Consider the following 22,714-nt stretch of genomic DNA (forward strand, 5'->3'; position numbering starts at 1 on the left):
GCCTCAGTACCCTGTGCCTGCTCCCTGACAACCTGGCCGACCTCCAGAAGAAAGGATGGTTGTACTGGGCTCTGAGCCTCCTGTCTGGAAGACAACAATCAACACTCCTTTGTCTATGCTCGGATGTGCAAACATAGGGTGCAAGTCTGCATTATACCAAAACCATCTCTGTAGGCTCCTCATCTCTACCACCTCTCATGAGTCACATTAAGCAACTGTGCAGTCAAAGTACGATTCAATTCAGCTTGCTCATACAATGGAAAACTAACAAAACTGTTAATCTTCCACCAAATAAAGATGAACCTACTCATCCTACAGCCACACTGTCACTAGATCCAACACAGAATATCACCTTTTGTGACAACAGCCTGCATTTGTTATAATACGAAACCACAAAATCCTAAAACCACCCAAATGCCTCTGAGGCAGACCTAAAAAGGGAAAAGAGCAGAGAAGCAACTGCTCAGGCACCCTGCTAGTTATTGTTCTGCAGTTTTCTGTCCCTGCTCCAACACGGACTCAAGGCTGTTCTAACTTGCAATGGCTGGCCACAACACCCTATGGACAACACACACACAAGAGATACCCAAAGTACAGCATCATCCGCTCCAGCTCTGCTTTGTCCTGCTCAGCCCTTCCACCACTGAGACTGTCTGCCTCCATATCTAACAATTCCTGTTCAAAGCCACATAGCAGACAAAGTAGTACCATCATATAAAAATACTTTACAATGTTATCACATGCAAACAAGCTTTTCCAAGCATATTTCTGGCAATGTGACCTCACCTGATGGACCAAAAAGCAAAACTACACGGAAGTCCAGCAGAAAGTAAAAAATCATCTCACTAGCCAAAGAAAACATAGAAGACTGAAGTACTTACAAACATTTAACAATTACCAAAAAGTGAACTAAAGAATCAAATGCATAAACTGCAAAAATTGAATGGAAACTGCTAATCAACAAGGAATAAAAAGCAACTATCAGACCTCTAAAATACACTGCACTGTGAGAGGTTGTGTGCTTGGACAGTGCCTAAGGCATTGTAAATGCCTTAGTAATGATCCTGTATCCCAATGTCTCAGAAGAAAAATGTTGAAACATAATTCAATTATTTTCAAATCCAAGACTCCTGCACAAGAAATCGCCCAAACCAAAATAGTGAAATTCTAATCCATTTGAAGACTGGTCACCTACTCCAGCTTCTTACAGCCTTTGAAGAAATATCCTACTTTGAGGACTCTGAAATGGCATTTGTCATACTATTCCAGGTAGATACACTTTAAGGACTTTCTTGTGATTAAACCACAAGTCTCAGAATTGAGTTTGGGCTTGTGTGTTATATATAATTTTTATACAAATCTTTCTACCATTCTATCCCTCTGTTCTCCCATCTAAAACAAGTCTTCTTTCAGATACTATGATACTATGAGCATTCAGCTCTTAGTGCCTCCTTGAATCCTCAAAGGTAAAAGTGCAGATCACAGAAAAGGATATCAGAAAGCCCAGACAGTAGGCATTCCTGTAGATGACAAGAGATAAGCAATGATTTAATACCCAGTTAAAGTTCTGTAAGAGGCAGGATTCACAAATGCTTACTGTGGTGAAAATTCTAACACCACAATTACCTTTATATTAAAGATAGTTATTCAATTAGCATCATTAGTGCAATATCTGTTAATTATCCTAATTAATCGATATACATAAATGTATTGAAAAAACTCTTAAGAGAGTAAAAGATTAGGTTCTTGAACATTACATCTAAGCTCTCAAGCTGCAGGAAGTAATGAATGCTAAAAGTCTTTCATATACATATACACTAGTTTGAACTCATCATGTAATTGACTCAGCTGTTTAAACTCAGGTCTGCCCTAGCTCACAGCTCTTTCCTGTAATTGAGATAATTCAATTAGTATTTTATTTTTCTGCAGATTAGCAACCACTTTCAGTTCAGACATCTGCATTAAATACATATTCTAGAACAGTAGGCCATGGACATTTTTAAACAAAAGTTACTCAATAGTTCAAAACTGTAGTCAGTCTTCGTAAGCAAGACGAAAGCCACTGTAGAGTTATCAAAACAACAGACAGCTTCACTCAGAGATTTACATCAAACTGTATTCTTCCCAAATATTCACGGGGTAAAATATATGCACTTTAGCTCTCAAGAGAAACTGGAATGGCTATATCTCAACATGCATACAAGTCATCCTACTTCCTCTGAAAACCACCATGCTCATGAAATGCATTCAGTCAGAGATAACCTAGAAGACTTACTGTTATGAAGTCTGGCATTTAGCCTGGAAATTTTTAATTGTGATAACAAATAGTTTTATTAATTAGATGTATAGATGACATTTTAGAGTCAACACTGCTGATTAACTTACTGGCATTTTTGTATATACCTTACACACACTCACATAATCAAGAGTATAGCTATTATCCTCAATTTGACCCTCCTCCATATGAGATTCCTTTCTTTATGATATTAAATCAAAAGTATTTCTTCCATTTCTGTGAATTAATGGAATTAAAAATCTAAGAATAATGCATTTTTTGGAAAAATTCTCCTGTCATCTCCAAAAAGGAACATCAGAAGAACATTAGGGAAAAAGATTCAAACACTAAAAGTCCCTACTGAATTATTAATTCGACTGCAGGAAAATTCAGCCACATCAGCCTGGAAGCAAAGTCAACAACAAATAGCTCAAAAAAATGCTGTTACAGGTTACTCTTTCTATCTTTATGCCTGTTTTTGGGCTCCACTCCACACTTGGCTCTTGATGCCTGCTTTCTCAGTTCCTTTGGTGCTTTCAGTATGCTCCCCTCTTTCCTCCACTAACTAACACTCTTCCACGTGTATTCTGTGCTGTGCTGCTCTGTCTTCTTCAAAGGGTGGACACTGCAGCCGCAATAGCTCGGAGAAAGAGGAAAACCTCTCTGCTTGTTGCTACTCTTTTATCACTGCAGGGGATCTGGCTGCCCAAGAAGAACAATTACACAACAGTCCTCAAGCCATGCAGTGAAACCAAATCTTTCCTGACTGTCAGCCAAGTTAGCAATTCTCTTTTCATAGATACGAATTGTTTAAGGATCATACCAAGGGCAGAAAAAGACATCTCCCTAATACCCCAGACAAGCTTCTCCTGCCAAATTCAAGTAAAACAGACTCTTTAAAACTCTCCAGGGAAATCACTGCAAAAGTATGGACAAATCATTTTCTTAAATCCCTCTGAAACAGTAGTTGATACTTTGCAAAAACATTCAGCCTTAAGGAGTCACAATGTTTGCAAAATTTCAGCCCAAATGGTTGATATTTTCGAAGTTTAAGGCCCTGTTTTAGCTCCTTCAGTTTAGAGTGTGGATGTCTAATAGGAGAGAGAGGCTTGATTTTCACAAATTGACAAGAATAGCTTGTCTTAAAGAAGATTCTTTGCATTTTTTTTTTGCCACCTCATTCAGTTCAAGGACTAGCTTTTTTGAAGTTAAGCAGCCAACGGGAAGTTGACAAAGCAGGAAATTCTGCTATCTACTTCAAGCAAAAAAATGAAATAGAGGGAGATCGAAACTCTTGAAGAGAATGGACTAAAAATAATCGGTTTACTTCCCCACACACAGGTTATATACATCTCCTTTCAGTAATCAATTTCAAATGAAACATCTGAAGAAAAATAAATCCAAGCACCAGAATATAAGCACATACAACAGTTTTAACTAGTAGCTTTAAAATACCAGTTTTGCCCATTTAGTTCCAATTTCTTTGCAAGCTCGTCACAAACCACAGCTAGTAGAACATGCATCACTCACTAGTTTTTAACAATATGGAACACATAAATAGAACCCTGGCTAACCTAAGAAATTGTTTGAACAATATTTATGGGTGTATTACAGCTTCCCAGGTAATAACAATGTTCAAAGTCTCCATTTAAATAACATGTTTTAATCATTATGAACCAATAAGAATTAATGTCTTTAGGAAAATAACTGAAGTACTAAAGCAAAAGTCAGATCAAACAAGTTTATTTAAACCACTGACTCTAACCATGTTTTTAAACTACTGCAGTTAAAGTTGCCCTGAGGTAGGCAGTAAATTGCAACTTGAAAACGCTGTCCTTTTAGACAGCAAATTAAGCAGGTGCAAAATCTGCCATGAAATTTGTATTTATTTTATACCTCCATATTAAAAATAGAGAGCCTATAAGTAGAAAAACACGATTCAGCAAACAAAAATCAGCATGCACTCAAATCAATACTTTTAATAAATCTGTTTGCTAGTAAAAAGAACTAATGTTACTTACTGCTATTTCTCTGCATGCAGACATAGAAATTCCAGTACCTTCTATTTGCTTTAAAGCATAATCTTTATCATCTTTCCTGTGAAAGAAGAAAAGAAGTTTTTTAAAAAAAATTGTACCATGAATTCAGAGTGAGCTCTTCACCACCATTCAAAGAACAGTTTCTAATTAATTCAAATTCTGCACCTTATTTGCCTTTGATTCTCTACTACTTTAATGCCTGGATACCTAAGAAACTGAGAGCTAAACCAGTACCTAACCACACCACCTTGATAAAATTAAAATACAAATAAGCTGTCATTACATAAAAAGGAATTTTTAAGTTCTTTGAAATGTAATGGTTGACATTTCTTTCCATTTCTTTCTTCCCTTATTAAGAAACAAAGCAAACATTTAGCACACAGTGGAACACAGTTTCTCTAAGCCTGGGATTTCAATAGCTTTTCAAATAATCAAGCTACAGGTACATCTCCCATAAAAGTGTAACTCTGGGATACAGCAACACTTCTTCATATTTTAGCAAGTTCTTGAATAGCCCAACAGCAGTATCTTTTTAACACCCTGTCTTTTCTTTCCTCTACGCCACCAAAAGTGTCCTAAAATTATGTTCCTACCAAACTAATAAGAATACTGAGCTAATAAAAAAAACCCACAAGGTAAGCCTGCAATCTGAAGAATCCAGAGAAATGTTTGTTCAGCGTCAATAATATAAAACACTTGAAAGCAAAAACCTGTATTTTAACCTGTACATACTTTATATTAAAACACAAGCCTGTTAGTAATTCCAGCTACCACAAGCAAAATCAAGAAGAGAGAGATTGAAGCGAAAAAAAGGCATTGAACTTCCATCCTTAGCTTCCAAAAGCTCAGACTTCTAAGAGAGAGAATACTTGTCCTTCCCTTTTGTGGGTTGGCATCCACAGCACTCCTAAAGGACATGGCACTTCATAATACTGACTCCAGTATCTGGGGCTTTCTTATAGCCCCAAATCTCTGGGTTATATAAGAATCCTTACCAATTTTTAATTAACCCAGCTTTCACAGCTGTGAAGAAAAGGCCCCAAAAAATGTGACTCAAACTTCCTGAAGATAAATAAACCAAAGCTATACTTAAGCATTTAAAACACATGTAATTGTTTACTCTAGCCCTCACTAAAGATTTCGGAAGGCTTTTAATTGCAGTATTCCAACCTGAAATGCACACTTTCCCCTATTTATCTCTACATATTTAATCTCCCAAATTATCAGGTCCTGTCTATGAGATTTCTCATGGAGTTCAAAGACAACCCACTGTTGGCAACAACCTTTCAAAACAGGGAACGGAGCAGGAGTAGGAGATTAATGGACAAAAACTGAACACAGCTAATGAGGAGGAAGTCTGGAAGGAGACGGTGAGTGGGCGAGAGCACATTTCACTAAGAGGGCAATTACACGGAATCAGCAGGATAAAAGAGGAGAAAAGAGAACTACAAGATCTGACACAAGCAAGAGAAAAAAGTGAAGCATACAATCCTTTGAAGGCATCAAAAAGCTTCCATATAATAATGATCTAAAACTAAGACTTTCTGGCCTGGAAGAAGGAGAGAGCCAATCCTGACCAAAAGCTGATACACAGCAAAAAGAAGGTGTGAACAGGTAGCAACAACTCCCTGTTTCCCACCTTGGAGGATAACTATGCACATCAAGCCTAAAAACGAGCATTGTGTCATCAAGTCCATCGACTGCAGAACTAAAGATGACAGAATATGACAGGCATCAAAAGTATAAACGGACCTGAAATGGAATTGGACAAATTTATGGTGGACAGGGGTTTTGCAGACCACTCCATGAGCAACTACTGAACATAAACTCAACCCACTCTCCAACACAGGACTGCCTCCCACCTGGCTGACGGAAGGCAAAAACAATTCTTAGCTGGTAAAAGTTCCCAGTATCTTTTTGTATCCCTTTTTATATCTCCCTGGCCATCACTGGGAGACAAACATAAAGCAAAATGGATCTGACTAAAGGTTACTGTCATTGTCCTGTTTGCTTATCTCCTTCGCTTTCAAGGTGTTTGGAGAGATCCGTATTATATGAGGAGTGCTACTACTGCAAGCATTATCAGAGACAGAATATGGAGCAAAACAGAGCAGACTAAAGGTTATTCTTATTGCCCTGTTTGCTTAGCTATTTAGATTTTAAGATATTTGAAGGAGAGCTCCCCATAATGAGAAGTGCTAGCATACAACTAGTCCTGTTACAAGCATTACTGGTAGTAACATTTACAATAGTAAAGCCCTATTTTCAATTGTTTGATTTTTTTGCCTAATTAAAAGTCTGGATTTATATTTTCCATACCAGATGGCAGACCTTCCCAGGAATTTTTAGGAAAGAAAAACAGTTCAGTTGTTTCCTTAAATGATATTGGAAGAAAACACTTTCATTTACACGTTAACTCTTCTACAACTGTTAAAGGAGGATCTTACGTTTTTATGCTGAAATTTGTCAGGGGAGTTAAGAATGCACCATTTGTTCCCCTCACAAAAACATACATTTTTGAATGTTTGAAAACAAACATTTGGTAAAATAAGAAGTTGCTGAAAATTAACCTTCTCGCAATAAAAGGAGGTTAGTTAACAAGTGAGATGCAGAGATCCTGTCCCCTGGTTTGCTCTGCCCTTAGAGCAAGCCTGCCCTAACCCATGGCTGTGGGGAATTAAGCGCACAGCTCGTTTGCTTTTCCTGCCTGCCACAACCGCCTTCTCCTACCTGCGTCTGTGTGGTGCAACTGAGAGTGAGCAGCCTCGGCCCCGCTCTCAATCTTTTCAAGCATTTTAGAGGAAATATAACAATCTGGATCAAAAGATAGGAACAAACAAACAAACAAACAAACAAAATACAATTTAGGGGTAAAGCACATTTTAAGCACTGTACTGCGCTCTCCTCCAGAACCTGGAAAACTAAGGATTTCTGAAATTCTCTGAATTATCAGCATCTAGCTGAGATACAAGTTAGTAGACTGAATCCCCTCTAACATCTGCTCCACACTGAGGCTAGTAACCTACTACGGTTACCCATTGCACCCTTAGTACCAGTTACTCCATTAACAAAAGTGGTAACATTTAAACTCTACTGCTGACCCCGAGTCAGAGTTTCTTCATAAAGCTTAGTGCAATTCCTTGGGAGCCCAGGGAGGGGAAAGATAACTACAAAATCACTTCCCGTGGACTTTCGTAAAAAGAACAAATAAAAATACCTACAAAACACCATACACGAGCATAACTATCCAGTTCTGCTCTTACAACTTGAATAAACAAAAAAAGAAAAATGCCAAATTTCAGAGGCTTAGGCTATTAAGTATTATAAACCTGTTCCCAAATATTAACTGTTTTTAAACTTCTAATGGATTTGGAAGTACAGCAGCAGCACATGAAACATTTAATCTATCTGAAGAAATCAAAAGGAGTAAACAGATGCCTGCTGAATGTGAAACATTTTGCAATGCTTTAATATTAAAATGCCGTTTATTTAAAAGGATACTTTGAGCATATATTCAGCAATCCTACATATTTAGAAAAAGAAGGCTTATCTGCTAAAAGATAGTGGGGAAAAAAAAGTTCTACTCTTAGCTGTTATCACCTCTCTCTCTCTCTCTCTCTCTCTCTTTTTTTTTTTTTTTTTTTACATTTTGTGGAAATGTATGGGCACAAAATCACATTATAGCCTTTATTCAAATTGCTAGATCATTTTAAAATTGAAATAAGTAATAAAAATTGGAGAAGAGACACAAAGTGCTGAAACCTTAAAATCAATGCTCATTCCAAGCTTAAAAAAAAAAGATCTCAAATGCAGAATTAACTGGTCACAATTTAAGAACAGTTTTGTCTTTAAAAACAAGGAAACATATGTAACTTGACTGCAGTTGTATGTCTGACAGAAACAGGTTCCACTATCTTACAACTACAACACAGAATTAATTGTATATGCATTATCTCTTCTCTAGAAAACTCTAATGAAGCTTGTAATTGTTTGTTGTTCTTATTCCTCTAAAGAATAAGAAGATTCTGATAAAAGATAAGCATACTAATAAAATCCAACCTTTGAAAAAAATCTACCTTTAAGAATTCCATCAATATCAATAGTATTAAAATTAGCACATCCCAAGTAAGCCCAGCTGGTTATGTTGGTGCTAGAGTGATAAAATTCTCTAAATGCATTAGATACACAATCTTTGATTTTACTAGCAGTAAATTAATTTGTGCTATAGAACATCTTAGCTTTGAATAACTCACCTAGATGAACGATGAGTAACACCCATCCCTAAACTGTACAGGCAGCAGAACATCCCCATTAACAGCTGCAAAATTTTAAAACTAGACAGGAGTTTTCACATATGCTAGGCAACCAAATAAGGCAAAAAATACTAATGTTCCACTATATACCAAAAAACTCCATTTCAAACAAGGCAATAGGGGAATTGGAGGTTTTATTAGAATTTATTTACTTTATGAGCATCAGAATAGTGTTCGACACTAAAGATTAAATTTAAACTAGAAATGAAGAAAGAGCTAACATGGAGTTAAATGGTAGCATTCAAGGTAGTTTCCATCCTCTGTAGGGCTTTATCGCACATGGAGATTTGGGATCAAAAGAACTACCTAGCAAGAATACTGAACTATAGATTAGACCATGAAAGCAAACCACTAAAGACTCAAAACTGTAACATTCAAGACACAAAAATTTGGCATTTTCACTTTGTGGCATTGTCCTCTTCCGCCCTTTTCTAAGTCAGATTTTGAAATAAATGGAAAATCAGCCTAGAATGTACACGACACCCAATTAAGTCTACAGGGAGAAGAAGTAAGCCAGCTCTCTGGAAGAATATGATACACAGAAAATATCTGAAACTGAAAGGTTGTATACACTTACACTAAATGCCAAAAAAACTGCTGTATATGCAAACATTTAAATACACGCCAAAACAAAACATGGCTTTCTAGCAAGCACAAAAAGACAACTGCAGACCAGCACCCATTTAAATGATTACTTGGAAGAAAGAAAAGAATTTCCTTTTTTGTCCCCTTCTAACAACTCATTTATAGCACTAGACAGTCTTGCCAGAATAAAAAGTATACCAGGAGTTCTGGTTTTTTTTGCATTTTATACCTAAGATTTTAACTGTGAACCCAGAGGATGGGTGTGGTGGAGAAACTAGTGTCACAGGACACAACAGGGGCTGAGGCACTCAGTATCTTCTTGACCTTGGTCTTTACTATCAGTCTGCTTGCAGGAGTCTCAAGTTCCTAAGGCTAGTGGCAGAGTCCCAGGGATTGAAGCAATAACCACAGTAAAGGAAAACCAAGTTAGGGATGACTTCAGCAAACTGGACATAACCAAGTCCCCAGGACCAGGTGGGCTGCATGAGAGGCTGCTGGCAAATGTCACTGAAAAACCACTCTACCATCTGTGAAATGTCATGACAATCATGGGAGGTTCATAATGACTGGAAACAGGGCAAATGTCAGGCCCCTCTTCAAAAAGGACTACAAGAAGTATCCATGGGACGATGGACCAGCCAGCCTAACCTCAGTCCTCAAAGAAGTTATGCAGCAAATCCCCCCAGAAGCCATTTCCAGGGACATGAAAAAAGTGAAATGACTGGGAACTGCTAGCAAGGATTTTTCAAGGGCAAGTGGGCCTGACCAATCTGATTGCCCTCTACAGGGAGATGACTAACTCTGTGTACAACAGAAAAGCAGTGGATGTTATATACCTGCAAAGCTGTTGACATAATCTCTCGGTATTCTCAAATTGGAGAGAGATTTTGGACAGGTGAACCACAAAGCAGGTGAAAAACCTGCCGGACTACTAGGCTCAACTTGTTACAATCAATGGTACAAATCCAACTCACCACCGGTTACTAATGCATCCCTCAGGGTAGACCCTGGGGCTGACACAATATCTTTATTAACAACCTGGAAAATGGGATGGAAGGCAACCTCAGCAAGTTCACAGATGATACCAAATTGGAGTGAGAGCAACTGAAACACTCAGGAACTGAGCTGCCATTCAGAGGGACCTCAACAGACTAGAAAAATGGGCTGACAAGAACCTCAGGAAGTTTGAAGTGCCCAGTGCCTCTGGGTTGGAATAACCCCGTGTGGCTAGACACATTGTCAGCTGGGTAGAAAGCAGCTTTACACACAAGACTCGGGGTTCCAGTGGACAAGAGGGTCAGCATGGGACAGCAGCATGCCCTTGTGCCAAAGAACCAACCACATCCCCAGCTGTATTAGTAAGAGCATAGATAGCAGGTCAAGGAAAGTGATTATTCCCCTATATGCAGCACTTGTGAAACCACATCTGGTGTAGTGTGTTCAGTTTTGGGCTTTCCAGTACAAGAAAGACACTGACATCCAGGACCAAGTCCAGCAAAGAGATGTTCAGGAGGCTGAAGCACATGACATACAAGGAGAGGCTGGGAGAGCTACGTTTGGTCAGGCTACAGAGAAGGCTAATGAGAGATCTTATTGCTGTCTTTAGTTAGCTAATGGGAAGGTATAGAAAGAGTCAGACTCTGCTCGGAAGTGCCCAGCAAAAGGATGAGAGGCAGCACTCACAAGTTGCAAAAAAGGAAATTCCAATTAGATATCAGGAAGAAAAAAAAGGTAGTCAAGAAATGAAACAGGTTGCCCAGAAATCTCCATCATCAGAGATATTTAAAACTCCTCAGTTGGATATAAACCCAAGTAATCTGAACTAACTTCAAAGTTGGTCCTGCTTTGAGTAGAAAGTTGGACCAGATGCCTTCTAGAGGTCCCTGCCAACCTAAAGTATTCTATGTGCGATTCCAAGTTGTTTATATTCATCTGAGACTGTAAGGAGTTTCACAGAAGCATGGAATATTCACAGTATGTATTTTCAAGATGTGTGGCTAGCTCCTAATACTGTTTTCCAAGTCTAACAAGATTTCCAAAACTTAGCTAGAAAAGAGACACAGTGATTCTGCATGCACAGTTGCATACTTTGAGGACTACTTACTATATAGAGACAGATTTAAAACTTTTCACGCAGAAAGCACTGGACTTGCTGTTCAGGATATGCTCTAGAGAATTAATTATTTCTTCAAGTGAACTAACCATACATCACCTTTAAAAATAATCTGGGCTTGCATAGTGGACATACCCAGGAAAACCAGATTCAGATATCCAGGGGGACCAGAATCTTCCAGTTCCACCCCAAGGACAGTTTAAGGTAGAATAAAAGACATCTGGGGAAACCTGACTATACATTAGTCCAACCTCAAGTAAAGCTGTTCTTCCTGAAGATATTTGTTCACGACTGCATGTTTCACAAAACTCTTAAGATTTGTCTACTTTATAAAAGAGACTAAAAAATGAAAAACAACTATCCCACTAGAAAAATGTAAAAAAACATCCAAATGCTTCCAAAGGTAAAGAATAAAAGGAAGCTTTAAAAGCTAATTATTCTCATTTGCATTTTGAATAAGCAGACATTTTTGCCTATTTAAAACACATTCCAGATATATGAGGCTTGTTCTAGTTTTCCTTTCTATAATTTTACTGTTAATTTTCTGACAGTCACTCTCCCCCTTAAAGGGAATGAACTATAAATACTAATCCAACCTGAAAAAGGCCTGAATGAAAAAAATAAAATCTTAAAACAGAAGCTATTGCAAAAAACTGTTCACTGCAGTATCTATAAAATATAAACTTCAATGCAGCAAATTAAAGGGTTGATCAGCACTGTAATCAAATTTACCACACTGAAGAACCAATGCAGAAGTCGTCTTTCTTGGAAACCTTTAACAAAAATTCTCAACCCAGAACCAATGGAAACATGAACAAAAAAAGCACACCAACAAACAAAAGTCCACCAACACACATTTATACCGCAGATGGGGAAAGGAAGCCTGTATTACAGACAATGAACCTTTACTCTTTAGAAGCCCATAAAGGGCTATGAGTGGTAAAACACGACTCATTTTAAGCTGTAATTCTGTAATACTTGCTTCCCTTTATATCAAAAATATATAGAAAGATAATAAATAAATAAATAAATAAAACCTCAAAGCAGAAGCCTTCTGTCACTCGGGCATACAAGGAAAACCTGAATATAACAAAAAGCTAAGAATGCATGTAAACTCAATTGAGGCTCAGCTAAAAAATTATTTAAGGTCAAGTAGCAAAAGCCAAAAATCACACAGAAACCAGAAGTACATCACCTTGGCCTACTTTGCCTCTAACCATTGGCCTGCACTGTGCTTCTAGAGCCAAATGAAAGGCTGAGAAATTCTGGGAACTTAAAGTTCCTTGGCTAGGTCACAAAAAACTGTGCCCTTCAGTCACAACAGATAGATTACCTTCTCTTTTCCTTATGGAAAAACAATAGTTACTGAGATTATTTCAGCAGCTAGAGTCAGTTGCACACCTGAAGCATTCAAGTCTAGTTAAGCAGACTATGTAGGAAATACAATTTAGACTTTTTGTGAGAACACAACTTTGAATTTCCCCTCTTACTTGGAATAGCAATCTCTATTCAATATTTAGAATATGTTGCAGTAGTTGCAAAGGCAACTGTTGCTTAAAAGGAGAGGAAGTCATTCTACTTCTTATAGAACTAAAGCAATGCACAGATGTTGCTACTTGTAAATATGTATTAAAAACCCTAAAGATTACAATTTTCAAAAAACATAATTAGCCTTTAGAATTACATCTTAATTTAATAGTATAAATAATGGCATCTGAGCCTTCAGAGTTTAGTTGAGCCTGTAGATCATTCATGGATCTATGCATCTTATAGATGCATTATGGATGCACCCAAATCAAGAATAAATTCACTCTACCCACTGGAATTCAATGGCTTTGACTTTGATTTCATATCATAAACTGCTTTAAGCCTACGCCCAGAGAACAACAGATACATAACAAAACCCTAATATCCCTAAAGGAAGTTGACTTATGTCCCCAAAGATCACTGCATACTGACAAGATCAGTGCCTTCTAGAAAAGTTGACTTACATTAAACAAGATGTACAGCCTCAACAACTACAGCACATATCTAAGTAATAAGTTCACTCATGTTTAAAGCTATGGGGCAGTTGGCTGAAACTGAAAAAGCAGTTAATACATCTGTCCAGCTTTGTACATGTTTATGTGCAGAACAAGTGTCTACTTTGGAATAGTGGCACATGTAACAGTTCTATAAGGATAGAGGATCTGTGTCATTATCAAATAACACAGATGCTAGCCACCAGCAGAGCACATTTTCTGTTAAAAAAAAAAAAAAAAAAAAAAGCTTAATCACTGACCTTGTTGGTCAGTGCAGAGAAACAAAGTATTTTAAACTTTTTCAGTAGCCTAGAGGAAGAGCAAAATCCTGTACATCTTCCTCTAAAAAAATCTGAGCTAAAGCAGTATTGCAAAGATAACACCCCCTCATCTGCCTGTAATTCCATTTTTAGAAAAAAATGCAACTATGTTGACAAAATCTGAATAAACTGAAGTTTTGCACAACAGCTTGATTTGAGTCAATGGCTTGCTGGTGAAAGGGTCCCACCTTCACTCCACACACGCACTCCCATCCTTTGCACTACAGCCCCGTGGGCTTTGCACTCATTTTCAGATGGAGCTGATTCTGCTTCAGAGTGTGGAAAACTTTTATTCATAACTTTTTGTTTTTTATTTCTAATTTTTGCTGGGTATGTTTTCTGCCATGTTACTGAGTTGAAATGGCCTACTGACAGATGAGCGCCACAACTGTCTGAAAGGAGGGGGCAGAAGGAGCAGAGACATAGCTGGTTTTGTCTACACTGAGGAGGAAGTTACAGCATCTTCTAACTGGTATTTCCTTTCCAAGTCAGCCTGAGCCATTATATTCAGCTTTGCTAAAAAGTTGCAGTTTATTTCTGCACTGGGCATAGTACTTACTTAATTCGGTCAAATGCTCAACATCGCAGAAGCAGCAAACATTTTCAAAATACAGGAACAGTATAAACTAGGATTATGCCATTCATTTCTAACTGTTGGAGGGTTATTGTAAGGCTATTTTCCTATTACTGATGTTCCATGCATAACATCATTCCAAAATGAGAATATTCTAAAAATGCTTAGTTTTCCAAAGGCCATTGTTTTTTCCTGGTTTTGAAAGCAAACAACCCATTTCAGTTATAATAGCTAAAACAAATTGGACGAAACAAGATCAGAATTTAAGCATTATCTCAAATTCCTGGTTCTTCATTTGACTGAGCTCCAAATTTAAAAATATTTTGAAAAATGGAGTAGTCCTATAATATGCATTAAACTTAAGAAAACAGGTTAGCGCTAACTTCTCTATCATAAACTTTCTGCTAGACAACCAAAGCATGACTATTTTTAAAAGTTCACATTTGTTCACGCCTGGAGCAGTTAAATATCCTAAATATCTTTACAACCAGATTAAGGTTTATCCCATCATAGATTCTTATTCTCTTCACAGAAGAAGCCTGTCAAAAATACAGATAAAAAACAGATTGTCATGAAAGCCTCTTACATATTAATAAAGGAGAAAGGATAATGACTAATGCCAACCAGTCAGAAAAGCTGGGGAGTCCAAGCTACTTTGCAAAGGATTGCAGCGCAAAAAAAGAGTAGCTCCTCACCACAACTTTCTTTTCTTTTTTTTTTTTCTTTTTAAAAGAATATAAGCAGCTTATACTGACACTACAAGTCCTCCACAAAGCTTCCGACTGAAGACTTTCTGGCAGCAGGTAAAGAGAATAAAGAACAGTTGGTACAAGCTAATCTGCAGGCAAGGATAAATACACTTTTTAGAATAGTATGATTTTATATTTACTTGTGCTTGCCACTAAAAGCAGTAGCTCATACTCATGCTGTTGTGGCTGCCAGCATCAGTACAAGCTACACGGCTTCACAGCCTTGTAACACTGCTCATTCCCAAAGGGAAATTTTACCATGTTTCCCTATTCCCTCCTTTTCTACAGCAGTAAGTCTTATCTAGTTTCCTCGCCCTGCCAACTTCTAGGGTGGGATATGCAAGAAAAATCTGAATCAAAAAAGCACGAGTATGTTAAAATTGTAGTGCACAGCAGCCAAGAGTAACTCAGAACTGGCTTGGCAGCCTGCAAGCAATGCAGCGCAAGTGCCCGCCAGTGCCAAACACCCAAGCAGGAGCACAGCGGTGCCAGCAGAGCTTTCTGAATCATCCAAACCGCTGGCTGCGCAGAGGAGCAAAGCAGCACAGTCCACTGGCAACACTGCTAATCATCCCGGGATTGGGCTGCTGCTCCAGGCATGCAGGAGGAGCCAGTATCTTCTACACCATACCTACTTCCAGGGGCACCTCTTCGCTTCCCCGTACACTGCTGATGTCCAGTGGCTCAGCTCATACTGGTATGTAACTAATATCAGGGAGAATGGCTGCATCTGGCCTGGTGTCACATATCTATAATATGATAGACTAAAACAGAATAAAACTAGTCTAAGGGGCAAAGAAAAAAAAGAGGATGCACCTGCAACAATTTTTTTTTCCTGAAGTTGCTTTTTGTTTCTAAACAGTGCAAGAATAACTATAAGTGAACAATATAGTGAAAAAACAGGACCGCAAATTTCAATTTCAGCTTAAGAGAGTAATTCTGGATAGCAGATGAAGCTGAGAGCTCTTACAAGGAAAGCACCACTATATGCTTGCCCTAGTCTTACGCTATTTCCAGAAGATCTGCTAGGGTTAACTGCCAAAGACAGCTAGCTGCACTTTTCATACGATCCAGTGCAACTGCTCTTATGAATCAATACATAACTTAGTTTTATAAAGACATGCATTAAGTTACATGGATATTTACTTAAAGTTTCAATCCATGTGCTGTATATCACGGTATGTTTTGATAAGATGTAGAAAGCATTTGCAGAGTCATATCAATAAATTTAAATTCTAAAATTCAGTCAGAGAAGTCATTGACAGAGACTTCACATTTAGTGTTAATTGCCCTCTTCTCTCCTTTTCCTCCTTTTCATCCAGAGGTGCAATAAAAACATATTGCTATTTTAATGTCAGGCAGTGATTAGCTTTAAATTTGTCAAGAATTTCTAATTCAATTGAAATGTAAAGAATGACCAATAGAAAATTTAAATTTTAATTTTAAAGTACCCACTTAAACAGAAAATTTAAAGATGTATTTCAAAGGGTGTGTTTAAAGAAATTTTCAGAATGTGTTTCTTGGTTTTTTTGTTTTTAAAAATGTATTTCATGCATTAAAATGTAAACAGATAAAACACAGCATATTCAAAGGTACAAAGAAATAAAGCCAACTTGCCCTCTTCTTTCTTTCTGCTATTAACTCTCTCCCCCCTCCCCACAAAATACATTTCATCCTAAAAGAAAAGTAATGAATGCTCCAGTGTGACTAAGTCTTGCTAACACTTCAGTACGCAATTTTTGGATACAGCGTGCTTTAAGAAACAGACAAAAACCCCATTCACAACAGGCTAAAAGAGCATGAGGAAAACAGATATGGCTTTTTATTTTTACATGACATTTTGTAAATTTGTATTACTCAAAAATACTTATATGATGAGTAAACATTGCAGGGGCACTTCTGCTAACAGAACTGAATTAATTAGCTAGAGGTCTAACTCAGGCATTCAAGCTCCCTCCATCGCCAAAATACTTACAGAACATGGGAAGATTGATATGCTACAGCAGCATCATTATTCTTGTCAAATAGCAAGGCTTATATAGGGAATATTTTCTACTTCAAAACAAATCCTCCAGTAATCAGACCTCTTCTTGGGTAGAGAAAAGGTTAATTCCCACAGCTGGAGGAAAACCCATCAATGCCAAGCCAACGTACAAAAAAAGCCAATGTACAATAGCACTTCTGAGGCAGCTAATACTTATGTGGTGAATTGCAATTACTTGTTCACTTTATTCCATTTGTTCTTTGATTAAAAAAAAACAACAACAACAACACTTTCTGCCACAACACGTAGCTTGGCAAGAAGTTCAAGGTAAAAAGAGTAAGTGCAGCGATGCACTACACAGAGGCTGTGGTTTTTCTGATTTAAGAGCTTGCTGTCAAAAGAAGAGCCTTTTCTTGCCCTCTCTCCCTTCCTGCTGCTAGCCAGGAAATCCTTATGCCAGCTCTGCTCTGTGCCACTCTTCCATGAGCTAACTCACCTCCCGCATCCAGTGGAAAAAAATTCACTTCTTTTCTTTGCTGGGTGAATGAACTCTGTTAGTTCACAGCGGAGGCTGATGAGTATCAAAACCAGCACAAAGTGTAGCAAGAGCAAAGACAAGCAGCGTGTGGGCAGGGGAGAAGCAGAGACAGAGGAAAAAAGCAAGATCCCCCTCCACTCGTTTCCTGGCAGTAGTGAAACCACAGCTGGCATGCCTAGCCATAAAGCCCACAAAAAAGCACTCAGCCACATAATTAACTCCACCACAAAAGTTCCACAGAAGGAAGAGCAGCAGAGAGGCAAAAAAGGTATCTTAAGATACCTTATACCTATTTATTCAGTAGCTGGATGGCATCCTTTGGATTCAGTTACGTATTTTCCCCTCCCTTCTCCCACAAAATTAAAACTATAATTTGACAGCTAAGTCAACAAACTAAGTTTTAAAACTGCAAAATCATGAAGTTTGTTTCTATGAGAAACACTGCAGCACTATATGAAACATTGAGCTGATACGCAAGCAGCAGTACCTCACTCCTGACCAAAAGCTCTGTGTTGCTTCATTAAGGCATGCAACAGTTTTCACGTTATTTTCATATAAATACACAAGGTGCTTACACAAATTTTTTAATGGAAAATATTGCTGTATTTCTTCTATAGTTTTGTTCTTCTCTCAGACTGCTCTTAAATAACCTCAGTATTTATATCACTTCAGAAACCAGAAGTTACATAAAAACAGCACAATTTCAAAGCACTTGTTCTGAAAAACCAAACAGCAAATAGGGCTAATGCACTAGTCCAAACTTCAGAAAATCATAATTTCATTGGGTCACTTGTATTTTCAGTACAAGTTTTTTCAGTAATTTCCAAGACCTATGGAAGTATTTGGTTTACACAGAGGAAATTTCCTCTGTCTGCTGCTTTGAAAGGCTTCTCATCACAAAAGTTTTAAGTCATAAGTTTACATAATAGCAGTTGAAAACACGCTTAGTATTTTTCTAAAACAAACTGAATCCAATTTATTTGGCAGGATCCTCTCCCTCATTTAATTCAGAACATTTGGAACATCTATAGCTGCATTCCTAGAAACACACAGATCTAATACAGTCCTTCTTGGAATTATATATTTACAGAGTAATTTTCCTCTAACCTATCCTTTCTTCTCCTTTCCCCTCTACACATAATATGCATCACCAAAAAACATTTTCATTAACAGAGGAATGTATGCACAGATCAACAGACTGTCTAGCCCGTTATCCAACCCCTTCGAGACATATCAGTTGCTTTCAGAGTTGAAAATAAAGTAAGCACATACTGATGATCCTCAGAATATTTTCCTTGCCATTAGCATTTTGCAGCTACAGGTTCACAGACAGTATTTTTGTATTTAATAGCCCCCAATGGATTTATCTTTTATATATTTATCCAGTCACTTCTGAACCCACATTAACTTTTAACATCCACAACACAGCACCGCAAGGAGTTTCAGAGCTTAGTTACACATTGGATATAGAAGTATATAGAGAAGTATCTCTTTCTTGTATTCTGATCTGTCACCCTCCAGTTTCGTTTGATGCACCCTTATTCATGGACAAGAAGGGACACTAAGCAGTTGTTTCCTGTATTCGCCATGATACGCAAACTTTTAGAGAGTCTCCCTGACGCGGTCTTTTACAGATGCAGAAGAGTTCTTGTCTACTGCAATCACAGGAGTTTTCACACAAACACTGCTCCACATGCGTATTCTTGTTGCTCTTCTTTAACTCTGCTACATCCTTCCTGGAGTAAGGGGATTAGAACTATGATATTGAAAATAGAATTACCAGTAACAATGACATATTTTGTTCTCCACTTCATTCCTAGTAAGTCCTACAATTCTGCTTTTTAACAATTACTTGTGCTGGGCTGGCACTTTCACAAAACTATCACCATAAATCTCAGGACCTTTCTCTTAAATAACAGTAAACTCAGAGACGACTCTTGTGTGAGTAAAGAAAAGATGATTTTCACCATATGCATCACTTTGCACCCATGAGTCTATACATTATTTGCCCTCAGTATCATAAAGTTCTTCTCCCAAGTCTTCACAATCAGTTCTCGCCTTTACTATCCCAAATAAGTGGCCATCATCAGCAAAGCAGCTTCTTGGCTGTTTAAGACAAGTGATTTCCAAACAATGTATGACTTCTGAGCAGCACAGTTTCCTGAGAGCTACCACTAAAGACATGAATTAATGGAGGGAAATCATTAGTTTCTCTAACCAGAGAAGGACCTTCCCTCACAACAGTTAAGTCTTTGAAAAGAGACCTTATCAAATATTTTTTGGAAATCCAGATAGGCTTAGGCAGTTTAGTTGATGTAATCTTATGTATTAATTCCTTCAAAGGATTTAAATAGATTTATGAGGTATAACCTCCTTTAATAAGAGCTGTTGTCTCTTCACTTCATTATCTTCCATGTGCCCACTAGCTCTGTTCCTCACCCAGCTAAAAGTCAGTAGTTTCAACTCTTGCAACAATTCCTTTTAAAAGCCTGATGTCACAATTGCCCCCTTCTAGTCTATTACTCAGACAGTTTTAAGCACTGGGTTATATTTTCTAGTTAATAACTTGCAGATTTCATTCTTGAACTCCTCCAGATGTATGAACATGTCTCATCTTGACAATTTACTGCTCTTCAGTTTGCTAAACATCCCCTTCTCCAAACACCGCAATTTGAGGCACATCCTCTGATGCATTCCTTATAAAGGCAGCTTCCAATTTTAAGCTCTTTCACAGTGCACAGACAAAAACAAAGCAATTGTTTTTCTGCTGCCACTTTATCTTCTCTAAACACTCCTTTTACAGCTCAGTTGTACCCTGGTCCTACAGACAGTACTGTGCTAAGGATGAATCATATATTTAAAAAAAATTAGTTTCCATGCCCTTTTCAAGTAGTTCCTCAAGGTTTGGGGGATTTAGGGAAGGTGGGGGAACCAAGGGGCTATCATGCTGCAAATTTACACTTAGCCTACCACAGCTTACATTCTTTTCTGTATTCATCATTCATAGAAGATTTAACTTCTCAAAGAATACATTCTTACTCCCATGGGCCCTGCCTTGTTCTACTATTTAGTCACATCAGTTTTTTCCCCCTCTTTTTTTTTAATTGATGGCTTTATAGGGTGTCTCAATGAGTGATACATGTTCACTGACAGCATAGCAAAGCTTCAATATGGTTCTGAGGCAGCTCACATACACTTGACCTTTCTGGCTATCTTTTAGCTTTAAGAAGTCATTCCCCCCACCCCACACCCTTTTTAAAATTCAAGTTAAGTAGTACTTCAGTGAATTTCTTTCCCTTGTTCAAATTCAGTATCCATCCAGGAGCAAAGTACAAGTCATGTTTGTCTCGAACAGCCCTCTGCAGTAATAGTTTGAATCAGCTCCTTTATACTACTTCAGGCCAAGTCAAGGGTTGATTCTCCCACTCTGGGCTACCTGACCAGCTATTTCATTAAGTAGCTACTCACTACCCAGAAATTTTGTCTTGTGCATCTCTCTCACAGAGCATTTACCAAAGCTAAACGGGGGTAAAAACTCATTCATTACTGAATTTCCTGCTTTTGCAGGCTCTCTGATCTCATGCAGCACAGGTAAGCTACAGTCGGGCAGATGAAAATGCAGTCCCAATGCTAATTTGTTTCCCTGTATATGCACAGAATTCTACCCAGATAACTTTCAGGAACACAAATTGCTGCACAAGTTATTGAGGTGTGTTTTTTGTTTGTTTTGTGTGCTTTTTTTTTTTTTAATGAGCCTTTTGGTACCCGACACTCATCTGGTAGACTCATACACGCTTCCAGTCAGGCTTTTACAAAAGTGAATTAACATAAAATTGAAAGGTACAGTTCACACATTTACTTTGAGAAGTTGTTTTGCTCAGTCTTGCAGGAACAGGGCTGATGTTCACTCAAAAGAGAAAGTTTGAACCTTAAACTGTTTAAGTACAAAAACATTAGGTAAGATTCAAGTTACACTCAGGGACAAATTTGCAGTCTTGCTGGCTTAAAGGCTGCACAGGCAGAATTAGCTATAGTTGCAACTTTTCTTATGTACCATAGCTTGCATAGCAGTTCCCTGAGTAAAACAGTTTACAAAAGCTGATTTTTCTAAGGCTTTTTGCTTCATTGTGGGATTACCCAGTGTCAAAATACAAGCTGTAATGGAAAGTAAACCTGCAGCTAGGGCTCCCTCTTATAAGATAAGGTAATGTCTCTCCCAGCAAACACATCTTGGCCAGAAACACAAGGTGGAGTCAAGGGCTCTACTGCAATTCAGATTCTTTTGTATTCCAGATTCTCAGATGCACATATTATTCAAACACACTGTAATGAACTGAGCCTTTTTTTTGTGCAACTCTCAAGTGTCCTTTATTTAAATATCAACATCTTGTACGCAAGGTGTTACAAGCACAGAGAATGGAGCATTCTCAGAAAAACAGGCAGATTGTTTCAGTGACCTTTAGCTGTGTTCTTCCATGTTCTCAGAACATGCGCTTTTTTTTCCAAGACTAATTTTAATTTTGGATATTTAGACTGTCATCTGTAGTTGAGAAAAATCACTATGTTCTCTTAAACTTGTTGTCATTTAAACAATGTACTGACAGCTTTAATCCTGGTTTATAATTCTTTTCCTTGAAATTCTGGAGCTAATCACACAATGTGTGTTGCCATACTACCACTTAAGACTCAAGGCGGTTACCAGATAGTCCTTAAGCATAAGAAGTTTAGGATGTACAAGTCAGTCTCTCACCACCATATGCAAAACACACATGCAACAGGGCAGAGCACATCAACAGAACTCTCCATAGGAGAAAATATTAAGTTGTTTATCAGTACCTTTCCTATATAAACTACTATAGAGTTCAAATGTGCTTCTATACAATATTCAATATATTTATTTAAGAAATGCCTATTTCAATAAAAGGCCTGTAAAACACAGAGGTTAATGACTGGCTCATAAGTGGCCTTGTACCTAACAAAAAAAATTGTAGCTATGAATAAAGCTATTCTGTTAATGACTGGCTCATAAGTGGCCTTGTACCTAACAAAAAAAAAATTGTAGCTATGAATAAAGCTATTCTGTAATCCCAAATGTGCCATTACGGGGGCCTGACAAGGTCTCAGAAGCCATTTGTTGAGTCTCGGAGGAGACAAGAGACAACAACAGGCTAGCTAGCCTGAACACAAAACCCTCCTGAACGGC

The 22,714-nt window shown here is 37.9% G+C and overlaps 1 protein-coding gene across 4 annotated transcripts in view; it reads right to left on the reverse strand.

Moving 5' to 3' along the window:
• Positions 1–22,714, reverse strand: part of CDK8 (cyclin dependent kinase 8) — an 87,515-nt gene that overhangs the window by 54,069 nt on the left and 10,732 nt on the right. For all 4 annotated transcript variants that reach the window (XM_064504991.1, XM_026108894.2, XM_026108893.2 and 1 more), the window contains exon 2: positions 4,297–4,372. In XM_064504991.1, coding sequence (XP_064361061.1) covers positions 4,297–4,372 — 76 coding nt within the window. The remainder of the gene's footprint in view (positions 1–4,296; positions 4,373–22,714) is intronic.

This window comes from Dromaius novaehollandiae, chromosome 1 (genome assembly GCF_036370855.1).
Source record: "Dromaius novaehollandiae isolate bDroNov1 chromosome 1, bDroNov1.hap1, whole genome shotgun sequence".
Lineage (NCBI taxonomy): Eukaryota > Metazoa > Chordata > Aves > Casuariiformes > Dromaiidae > Dromaius > Dromaius novaehollandiae.